The 12,141-nt window shown below is 39.9% G+C and overlaps 1 protein-coding gene across 1 annotated transcript in view; it reads right to left on the bottom strand.

Moving 5' to 3' along the window:
* Positions 1 to 114: 114 nt before the first annotated feature.
* noc3l (NOC3-like DNA replication regulator) overlaps positions 115 to 12,141 on the bottom strand; it is a 19,414-nt gene continuing 7,387 nt past the window's right edge. The window contains exons 10-20 of the mRNA XM_039789059.1: positions 8,989 to 9,117; positions 7,494 to 7,625; positions 6,492 to 6,572; positions 5,850 to 5,950; positions 5,432 to 5,504; positions 5,266 to 5,344; positions 2,044 to 2,189; positions 1,285 to 1,473; positions 906 to 1,003; positions 647 to 731; positions 115 to 442 (exon numbers count right to left, since the gene is read on the bottom strand). Coding sequence (XP_039644993.1) covers positions 323 to 442; positions 647 to 731; positions 906 to 1,003; positions 1,285 to 1,473; positions 2,044 to 2,189; positions 5,266 to 5,344; positions 5,432 to 5,504; positions 5,850 to 5,950; positions 6,492 to 6,572; positions 7,494 to 7,625; positions 8,989 to 9,117 — 1,233 coding nt within the window. The 3' untranslated portion in view covers positions 115 to 322. The remainder of the gene's footprint in view (positions 443 to 646; positions 732 to 905; positions 1,004 to 1,284; positions 1,474 to 2,043; positions 2,190 to 5,265; positions 5,345 to 5,431; positions 5,505 to 5,849; positions 5,951 to 6,491; positions 6,573 to 7,493; positions 7,626 to 8,988; positions 9,118 to 12,141) is intronic.

The following is a 12,141-nucleotide window of genomic DNA, read 5'->3' as shown; positions in this document are numbered from 1 at the left end:
AGTATTCCTACTTTGTTGTAATATTTTCTGACTTTTTCTTGTCACTAAAAAGAATGAAGTGTGCCCCTGTAATCTAACGTACAAACATCGTGAAATATGATTACAGAAACAAGGTTTTGTTGCAATAAAAACTTTTATTTAGATGAAGAAGTCACTGAGAGATTATTTAGAAACAAACCGCCCACTTCCTCTTCCTTTACACACATACAGACATTTAGGCTTTTATTTTGAAGGCAATGTCTTGATTAACAGATGATCCAGCTGTGTGTGTGTGTGTCTCTCTGTCTCTGTGTGGTGCGTGTGTGTTGTGTCTGGCTGTGTGTCAGTGTGCTGCAGTAAAGTCCAGCTGTGTCTCCGTGGCGACGGCAGCGGTCGCCATGGCGTTGTCGACTTGTCCCTGCAGCTCAGCGTCCAGCAGCGTCGCTCCGAACACAAAACGGTCCTGACGAGCAAAAACAAGATGGATCAATGATCCATCCCTCTCTCTCTCTCGGTAGATAGGTAGGTAGATAGATAGGTAGGTAGATAGATAGGTAGATAGGTAGGTAGGTAGGTAGATAGATAGATAGATAGATAGATAGATAGGTAGATAGATAGGTAGGTATGGACTGAGTGTGTGGAGGTGAGGTGCGTGTGATGTGCGTACCTTCTTCTTGCTGCCGGGCGGAGCTACAGGAGGGTTAAAGGTCATGTCTCGGACGCTGTAGGCGTTAAACAGCTCCGCTGGAGACCTGATCAAACAGGAAGTCATGTGATCAAACAGACAGTTTACAACTAGACGCACACGTTGAAAAAAGCCACAAATTGTTTAGAGGGTGTTAAAAAATCCTGTTTTAAAGTTGTGTCTGTGCGTTAATATGTGTGTGTGTGTGTGTGTGTGTGTTTTAGAGGGTGTTTGGACGTACTTGCGGCTCAGTGCGGCGCCAAGCGCTGCCGATCCTTCGCTTGGAGCGCCGTGACTCAGGTGGAGCGCCAACCGCCGTACCACCGGGTGGTAATGTCTCTGGAACACACACACACAGATAACCTTCCAACATTGTCTTCCTAATATTGAGGCTTTTATTGTGAAAGGGTTAGAGTTAATACTGAGGCTTTTATTTTGAAGGTTAGGGTTAATACTGAGGCTTTTATTGTGAAAGGGTTAGAGTTAATACTGAGGCTTTTATTGTGAAAGGGTTAGAGTTAATACTGAGGCTTTTATTGTGAAGGTTAGGGTTAATACTGAGGCTTTTATTGTGAAGGTTAGGGTCAATACTGAGGCTTTTATTGTGAAGGGGCTCCAACCTGCAGTGTGTGCAGCTCCCACAGCGCTGTGTTCTGGGCGTTGCAGTGTTCAGGCTCATCGAGCTCAGGCAGGTAGAAGCCACTCCCCTGGACCTCATTATCCAATAGGAGGTCACACTTAGGGAAGGCCTGGTACACACACACACACACACACACACACACACACACACACACACACAGGGACAGACACACACACACACACACACACACACACACACACACACACACACACACACACACACACACACAACACACACACACACACACACAGGGAAAAACAGACACACAACGAGACACACACAGGGCCAGGGACGAGCACGGACAGACAGACACACAGAGACAGACACACACACACACACACACACACACACACACCACACACACACACACACACACACACCCACACACACAACACACACACAAAAAACAACACACACAAAAGAGACAGACACACACACAGAGACAGACACACACACACACACGGAGACAGACACACACACACACACACACAGAGACAGACACACACACACACACAGAGACAGACACACAGAGACACACAAAAGAGAGACACACAGAGACACACACAAAGAGGAACACACACAAAGAGAGCACACACACACACACACACACACACACACACAGGGACAGACAGACCACACACGAGACACACACACAGGGCAGGGGAAGAGGAAGACTTAGGAAGATAGAAACTCAGGTAGGTGTGCCCCAGCGTCTCTCTGGTCTCGATAACGATGTCACGATCCGGTCTGCTGGCGGCGTGCATGCCCGTCGTTGGGCACGCTGACTGCTGCTCGCGGCGGCGGCCATGCGTGCAGCGTCACCTGCTTCCCTGCGCAGCGTCACGATGGGTCCAGGCGCAACGATGATGATGTTCTTGCGTAGCCCTAACACAGTTTTAATCGCACGTTTTATCACATCTCTGTTATTTAGCATTTCAGAACAGTTTTTACTATAGTATATAGTATATATAGTACTATATACAGTATCTATAGTATATAGTATAAGGTACTATATATAGTAGTATATAGTCTTAATATCTATAGTATATAGTAGTTTATAATTATTATTATATATACAGTTTATGTTTATTTATATAATATTTTAGTTTTTTTTTTGTTTTTTTTTTTTTTTTTTTTTTTTTTTTTTGTTATATAGTACTATATATAGTATATATACAGTATCTATAGTATATAGTAGATATAGTACTATATACAGTATCTATAGTATATAGTATAAGGTACTATATATAGTATATATAGTAGTATATACAGTATCTATAGTATATAGTAGTTATATAGTACTATATATAGTATATATATAGTACTATATACAGTATCTATAGTATATAGTAGTTATATAGTACTATATATAGTATATATACAGTAGTATATACAGTATCTATAGTATAGAATATATATAGTACTATATACAGTATCTATAGTATATATAGTATATAACGTATCTATAGTATATAGTAGTTATATGTACTATATATAGTATATATACAGTATCTATAGTATATAGTATATATAGTACATATATAGTATATATATAGTATCTATAGTGTATTAATTATATATACATTATTATGTATATATAGTAGTTATATATACTATATATAGTATATATACAGTATCTATAGTATATAGTAGTTATATAGTTCTATATAGTATATATACAATTATCTATAGTATATAGTATATATACAGTATCTATAGTATATAGTATTATATATACTATATATATTATATATACAGTATCTATAGTATATAGTAGAATATACAGTATCTTTTTTTTTTTTTTTTTTTTTTTTTTTTTTATAGTATATAGTAGTATATACGTATCTATAGTTATATATGTAGTTATATAGTACTATATATAGTAAAACGTATCTATAGTATTATATATAGTATATATAGTATATATACGTATCTATAGTATATAGTGGTATATATGTATCTATATATATATAGTATATACAATTATCTATAGTTATATAGTGGTATATACTTTATATACTTATAATTATATGTAGTTATATAGTAGTATATTAGTATATAGTGTATATTGGTTATATAGTTTTATATATAGTGGTATATATATGTATATATAGTGTATATAGTTATATGTATATATGTAGTATATATAGTATTTATATAGTAGTATATAGGTATATAGTGTATATATAGTAGTATATATAATTAGTATATAAATTATTGTATTATATATGTGTATGTATATATAGTATATATAGTATATATAGTAGTATATATAGTAGTATATAGAGTATATAGTAGTATATAGGTATATATGTGTAGTATATAGAGTATATATAATATATATATTATTATGTAATTATATGTTTGTATATATAGTAGTATATATAGTATATATAGTGGTATATATAGTGTTATATAGTTTTTTTTTTTTTTTTTTTTTTTTTTTGTAGTATATAGTGTTTGTTGTATATATATTGTATATATAGTATATGTGTGTGTATATATAATTTATATATAGTATATATAGTGTATATATGTATATATATATATCTTTTTCGTTATATAGTTATTATTTCTTTCTTTTTCTCCTATATATCTTTCCTTTCTTATATATTTTCCTTCTCTCTTTTTCTCTCCTTCTCTCTATTTTTCTCTGTCCTTCTTTCCTTCTCCTTTCTCTCTCCTTCCTCTCTCTTTTTTCCTCTCTCTCTTCTCTCTTTTCTTTCTTTTCTTCTCCTTTTTCTTTTTTTCTCTTTTTTTTTTTTTCTCTCTTCTCTCTTTCTCTTCTTCTCTCTTTCTCTTTCTCTCTCTCTATTTTCTCCTTCTCTCTCTTCCTTCCTTCTTCTCTCATGTCTCTTTATATTATTATATATTGTTATTTTAGTTATATATAGTTTATATAAATTAGTATTATATTAGTAGTATATATAATATATATAGTAGTATATAGTGAGTATATGTAGTATATATGTAGTATATATAGTATATATATATAGTAGTATATATATGTTATATGGTAGTTATTATATATATAGTATATATATGTTATTGGTATATATAGTGGTATATAGGTGTATGTAGTAGTGGTGTATCTCGTGAGCAGCGGCATCCTGTACAGTGGGGTGGGGTTGGGGGTCGATGTTAGGAACTCTCCTGATACAGCAAGAGAGAAACTTTATTTTAGCGTCCACACACACACACACACACACACACACACACACACACACACACACAACCAACCACACACAAGTGCGCACACACAACACACACACCACACAACACACACAGTAGCACGGTAACACGACACACGGTAACATCACGTAACACACCACACGCCACACACACACGTAACACACACACGGTAACCGAGACGTAACCACGTACCACACACACACCACGGTAACGCACAGACTACCACTGACACACACACACACACAACACACACACAGGTAACACCGTGCACACGACACACACCACGTAGCACGACGCCCACACACGCACGTAACAAGTCCACACACAGCCCACACGACACGTGCGGTACACAGTCAAGTTCGCACACACCACACACACACACAAACACGCCACACACCACCACGGTTTCCACACGTAACACACACACACACACGCAACACAGGTACACGACCAGTAACAGTCGTCACCTATATTCAGTCTCGTACTCCACTCACTCCCTAGTGCCTCGTCCATCACCCACGTATCCTTACGCCGCAATCCGTGTCCACGTACCAGTGGTCCGTACTAACACCCCTCACACACACACGCACAACCACGCCGCAACACGTCATGGCACGTAACACCGCACAACAGACACATGCACACACACACACACACAGTAACACACACAAACAGACACACACACACACACACAAACAGACACACACACACACACACACACACACACACACACACACACACACACACACACACACACACACACACACACACACACACCCCCCACCTTGTCCTGATAGGATGGTGAAGACGGTCTGGATGCAGTGGAGACTCTCCCGATTGGTCAGATCCTGAACAGTTTAAACATGACTCATCAGTTAATCGCTCTGGGACCAACAGCAGCTGTTTAAAGGGGCGGGGTCAAGGTGAATACTCACTCCTGATTGGATAAGATTCTGCAGCACGTTGAGCAGGTCGTCGAAGAACTCCAAGTTGATCAGGTGGGCAAAACTAACAGGAAGTGACATCACATTACTGCTTCAGAAAGCTGCTCAACACATCAAACAGGATTATAGAAATAAAAACTTATTCATCTACAGTATTTATATTCATATACACGCACACACATGTTAAAGACAGGGGTGTGTGTGTGTGTGTGTGTTTTTGTTTTTGTGTGTTTGTGTGTGTGTGTGTGTGTGTGTGTGTGTGTGTGTGTGTTGTGTGTGTGTGTCTGTCTGTTGTCTGTGAGTTGTTAGTGTGTGTCTGTGTGTGTGTGTGTGTGTGTCTGTGTGTGTCTGTGTGTGTGTGTCTGTGTGTGTGTGTGTCTGTGTGCGCGCGTGTGTGTGTGTGTCCTACTTGGCGAGTCCCTCCAGAACAGCAGGAAGAAGAACAGATTTCTGAGATTTCTTGAGGATCCTGAAGTAGACGAGGAACACGATGTTCAACGTGTCCGTGTGCTGAAGAAGAAGGAGAAGAAGAAGAAGAAGAAGAAGAAGAAGAAGAAGAAGAAGAAGAAGAAGAAGAAGAAGAGTTTAGTTAGTTATTAGTAAAACTTATTGTTGATATTTAAATGATTCTATCTGCTTTCGACCAAGCGGCAGCTTCTGAGTCTAAAAAGTAAATGTTAAATTATGCATTTATTTCCGAGTGTGTTCAGGTGCATTCTGGGAGTATTGCTATCTTGAGGCAGCAGGAAGTGATCACACCATTGACCAACAAAAACCTGGTCTAAAGTCAATAACGCAGCATTTCATTGTTATTTTAACAAATCCTCCATAATAACAGCAATGCTCCAAGGTCCAAACGCGCCTGGCTTTTAAAGGGAATGGGAGATGATCTCTGATTGGTTGATGAATGGGAGATGATCTCTGATTGGTTGATTGCATGTTACGCCCACCTCTGATTAATGAAGACACTAAGAACAACCCTTTAGAACCAGGCGCCCGGCACACAGAGACTTTTTAGGAGTTATGATGTCATTATGATGTCATCACTCACCAGTTTGATCTTCTTCTCTTTACTCTCCGAGGCTTCAGCCTCCAGCAGCTCCTTCTCCAACTTCTCCTCAGCCTTCTTCCACTGCGCACACACACACACACACACACACACACACACACACACACACACACACACACACACACACACACACACACACACACACACACACAGAGACAAAGAGAAGACACACACACCCACACACACACACACAGAGACACATACACACACCCACACACAGAGACACACACACCCACCCACCCACACACACACAGAGACAAAGAGAGACACACAGACAAACAGACACACAGACACACCCACACACAGAGACACATACACACACATACACCCACACACCCACCCACACACACACACACACACACACACACACAGATAGACAGACAGACAGACAGACAGAACATGTTATAACACCATGACTGTAGTAGATATGGTGGTTCTGGTACTAGTACTGGTTCTGGTACTAGTACTGGTTCTGGTTCTGGTACTAGTACTGGTTCTGGTACTAGTACTGGTTCTGGTTCTAGTACTGGTTCTGGTACTAGTACTGGTTCTGGTTCTAACTAATCAGACTCTCCTGATTTTAACTGTTCATGTTTCAACATATAGTTTCTATCTGATGTTTTTATGAATGGCCTGTTTGATGTTATGGGTTCTTCACTATAAAACATACATAAATATACATAAATACACATAAATACACATAATCACAGGCCTGTATACATAAATACACATAAATACACATAATCACAGGCCTGTATACATAAATACACATAATACACATAAATACACATAATCACAGGCCTGTATACATAAATACACATAATACACATAATCACAGGCCTATATACATAAATACACATAAACACATAATCACAGGCCTGTATACATAAATACACATAATACACATAAATACACATAATCACAGGCCTGCAGCCTGACATTTACACTGCCATCTAGAAACAGAAGTGTCCCGTGAAGGTTTACCTTCCTCTGCATCCTGGACAGGTTCTTCCTCTTCTCTTTGTTGTTCATGAACTTCTTCTTTGGTGCCGTGTCCTCCATGTCCTTCTTCATCTGCACCTCCTTTATCCGCAGACTCAGCAGCGTCCGCAGCAGCTGCACCACATCACAGGGAGAGGGTTATAATTACTGTATGGCCCCGTGGTGTCTAAGAGTCTGACAACATTATGGGATGGATCCCTACAGAGAGACACCTTTTAGTTTAACATGAAACAGCCCCGAAATCACCATCACCAAACTCCACCAGACTCCATGTAAATAATCAGGACTTTTAGCGTGTATAGAGCCAGCATATCTCCACCAGACTCCATGTAAATAATCAGGACTTTTAGTGTGTATAGAGCCAGCATATCTCCACCAGACTCCATGTAAATAATCAGGACTTTTAGCGTGTATAGAGCCAGCATATCTCCACCAGACTCCATGTAAATTATCAGGACTTTTAAGCGTGTATAGAGCCAGCATATCTCCACCAGACTCCATGTTAATAATCAGGACTTTTAGTGTGTATAGAGCCAGCATATCTCCACCAGACTCCATGTTAATAATCAGGACTTTTAGTGTGTATAGAGCCAGCATATCTCCACCAGACTCCATGTTAATAATCAGGACTTTTAAGCGTGTATAGAGCCAGCATATCTCCACCAGACTCCATGTTAATAATCAGGACTTTTAGTGTGTATAGAGCCAGCATATCTCCACCAGACTCCATGTAAATAATCAGGACTTTTAGCATGTATAGAGCCAGCATATCTCCACCAGACTCCATGTAAATAATCAGGACTTTTAGCGTGTATAGAGCCAGCATATCTCCACCAGACTCCATGTAAATAATCAGGACTTTTAGCGTGTATAGAGCCAGCATATCTCCACCAGACTCCATGTAAATAATCAGGACTTTTAGCATGTATAGAGCCAGCATATCTCCACCAGACTCCATGTAAATAATCAGGACTTTTGGCGTTAGAGCCAGCATATCTCCACCAGACTCCATGTAAATAATCAGTACTTGCGGCTGTATAGAGCCAGCATATCTCCACCAGACTCCATGTAAATAATCAGTACTTTTAAGCGTGTATAGAGCCAGCATATCTCCACCAGACTCCATGTAAATAATGAGGACTTTTAAGCGTGTATAGAGCCAGCATATCTCCACCAGACTCCATGTAAATAATCAGGACTTTTAGGCGTGTATAGAGCCAGCATATCTCCACATGTAAATGGGTGAATTAAGGGTTTATTTCAACCAAACCAGAGTGGTGATTGTTGGAACAGTGGAAAGATGAACCAAGACAGCTTTTGGTAGTTTTATTTAGTTTCTGTCCACTTTGAATGAAGTGTGTTTTACGATGATAAAAGTCCTGATTATTTACATGGAGTCTGGTGGAGATATGCTGGCTCTAGTGTGATATTTTGGTGTCCAGCGTGTTTGATGGTCAGGGTGCGTTTGATTCGTTACCTCAGGCCTGACGTTGTAGTTGTGTCTCTTGACGAGGCCGGAGATGACGCGCACCGTGGCCAGGGAAGCCCCGCCCTCTTTGTCCTGCTGGAACAGGTTCCTGAACGCATCGCAGCACATTTGCGACACCTGGAACCACAGATAGAAAACAAAAGACTCAGGGCTCCACGCTGACTTTCTCCAAAAGGTGCATGTAAACAAATTAAGGAGTCCATAACGAACTTCAGAGGGGCAATGAAGACAATGAAATAATGTGCTTTTCTTTAACCCTTGTGTTGTCCTTGGGTCAAATTTGACCCTTTTCCAAAAAAAAAAAAAATAATATGAGAAATATGGGTTTCTTTCAACCAAATTGCCCAGAAATAACATGGCTGCATCGATGTATGTCGCAGGTAAAGTTAATGATTACTTTCAGTGCATTCTGGGTGTTTTATTTTAATTTTGTAGCACTTGAAAACATTTTTTTAAATGGTTTCAAAACAGTGTCCTGACTAAACTTTGACAGATACCAGTCTGTGATCCACTCAACACCCTCTGATCTTAACGATTAGTCTAAATAAGTCATAATTTATGGTATAATATTATATAAATTAGGTGTATTGACCATGAAAGAAAAAAAAGCATTGAAAAAAGCACCAAGAAGCGTGGACAAAAAGCGCCAAAAACTGAAAAACAGCTTCTCATTTTAGTGCGCCTGACTCCTGATTATCCTAACTTATTATGACTCATCCAGAGAGTTTTAGTAGGTGTTTTTAGGGATGCACCGAATCCAGGATTGGGAGAAAGTGGACATGGTACAGAGCCCCTAAGGGGACATGAGCAAACTAAATCTAAAGTTTAGTTTCATGTGCTCACACGAAACTCTCCTGTGAGGCCATGAAAGCGTTACAGAGGGATTTTTGTAGTTCCTAGAACTACAAATTCCTAGAAGTCTTTATCTCGTGTTCCGACCGGACCAATTTGGGGATTTTTAAGTTCCTCTGGCTGCAGTTCCTGTAACTCTTTCAGCTCCTACTTCAGGGTTCATACTCATTTTAAAGCGCCCATATTATGCTCATTTTCAGGTTCATAACTGTATTTTAAGGTTGTACCAGAATAGGTTTACATGGTTTAATTTTCAAAAAACACCATTTTGTTGTTGTACTGCACAGCTCTCTCTCACTGCTGCAGATCCTCTTTTCACCTGGTTTCTGTTTTAGCTACAGAGTGAGACCTCTTTTCATCTTCTTCTTCTGTACTATCTTTGATTGCACTCGCATGCTCAGTAGCTCAGATGTAGAGCATGTCAGCTAGCTAACTCTAGAGACAGTAAAAGAAAGGCTGTTTCTCCAACTTCAGTCAGTTACAAGGCAGGATCAGCTGGGAGACTTCTTCTAAACCAGGGAGCACATGGAAGTAGTTCTTTTGTAGATTATGGTGAACTTGTGTGTGTTGTAGCAGTGCTTTGCTATTGAGAACGACGTAGCATGCTAGCGTTGCCAGCTCATTTCGGACTGTGACGTCACAGTCCGAGCCGATTTTGAACAGCTCACCAGGAGACTGAAGGCAGGACACATTCAGAAACCAGATCTCACTCAGAACAGCATGGATGGGTTATTTTCAAAGTGTGTATGTGTGGAAGCACCAGAGACCCAGAAAAAGTGTTTTTTTAATAATATGGGCACTTTAACCAATACTTTTCGGCAAATTTCCATGACTATATTTTCCTGAAAATGTCAGTGGACATTCTCCAATAAGAATACTAATCAGTGTTAAACTTTCCCCTCAGAGGTTCAACTATAAATTAATGATAATGTCTGTGGTTCATAGTGGGATTCTTTCTGGGTCTTTTCCCAAAAACCTTTCCAGGCCTGGAATTTACATTTTTCAAATTCCATTCCAACGTATAGACCCTGCCTACTTCAGGGCAGGGTCTTTTCACTGTTCCCTTCTCAGCATAGGGACCTATAGGTCAACCAGAGTTGGGTTTCCGGTACAGACAGACCGAACAACGGGACAATTTTAACAGTTTTCGCCATCTTATTCATCACTAAATTCACTTCTGAGAACGTTTTAGGCGAAATTAACTGTTCAGACTTCGAATATCAGCAGTCTTGTCAAAATTGATGCCAAATTGACAATTTGCTTCAAAGTTTTCGGAGGTCAGAAGCTCCATGAAGTGAGGAGACAGTCGGCAGGCGCATGCCCCGGCCGCTAGCTCGTCGCTGGGCCAGTCCTGCTCAGAGACCCCCGCTCTCAGACCACACACACACACACACACACACACACACACACACACACACACACACACACACACACACACACACACACACGTTTAGTTTCATGTGCTCACAAGAACTAAACTTTAGATTTGTTTTGCTCACGTCCCCCGTAGGGGCTCTGTAACATGGATCTGGTGAGCAGAACAGTTGTAGTTCGGCAGAACTTTCAGTCAAAAGAAGACCATTAAAGTCCAGCTACATGTTCACTCTGCTCAATGCTGATTGGTCTGGTGGTGGCGAGGACCCTAAACTATACACAACATGGCCGCTGGTACAACATCTGGTCTGAAACATGTGAAAGAATACGAGCTGTACATGAAGGGATCCAGCCTGGTTGACCCCAGACCATCTTTCTCATATCGTGGTGGCAGAAATTTAGCCATGGTGGGCCGCCACTACAAAAATCAACATGGAGGAAACACTGTGTCCTACGAGTAGTGCTGTAAATGGCTCCTTGTTGTGTTCGTAAGTAAAAATGAACTTTGAGAGATCTTCGGTGGCTTCTGTCAATTCTTGATAATGTAAATATTCTTACAACGTTAATATTCAGTTGGATTGGATCCTGGATTTTAAGTTGATGTTTTTAACAGAATGAGCTGCAGACGAATGAGAGAATATAAGCAGATGTTTCCTGTTATCGGAGCTGACTCTGAAACTGTGTTTTACCCCAAATCCCACATCGGACAGACCGATCTAAACATAAATAACTAACTGATCAGAAATCTCTTCGGATAAATGAACTCAGAAGACGTCTGAAGTCAAACCAGGTCGCAGCCATCGGGATTCATTTTATATCTCAACCGGTTGGTGTATCAACACATTTATATCTATTTTAACACATTCACCATGCAGCATTACATCCCTCTGGCTGTCATAGCAACAGCCCAGCTGG

The sequence above is a fragment of the Perca fluviatilis genome, chromosome 21, assembly GCF_010015445.1.
Source record: "Perca fluviatilis chromosome 21, GENO_Pfluv_1.0, whole genome shotgun sequence".
Classification (NCBI taxonomy): Eukaryota; Metazoa; Chordata; class Actinopteri; order Perciformes; family Percidae; genus Perca; species Perca fluviatilis.
The sequence above is the reverse complement of the archived record's forward strand: the minus strand, read 5'-3'. Positions and strand labels throughout refer to the sequence as shown.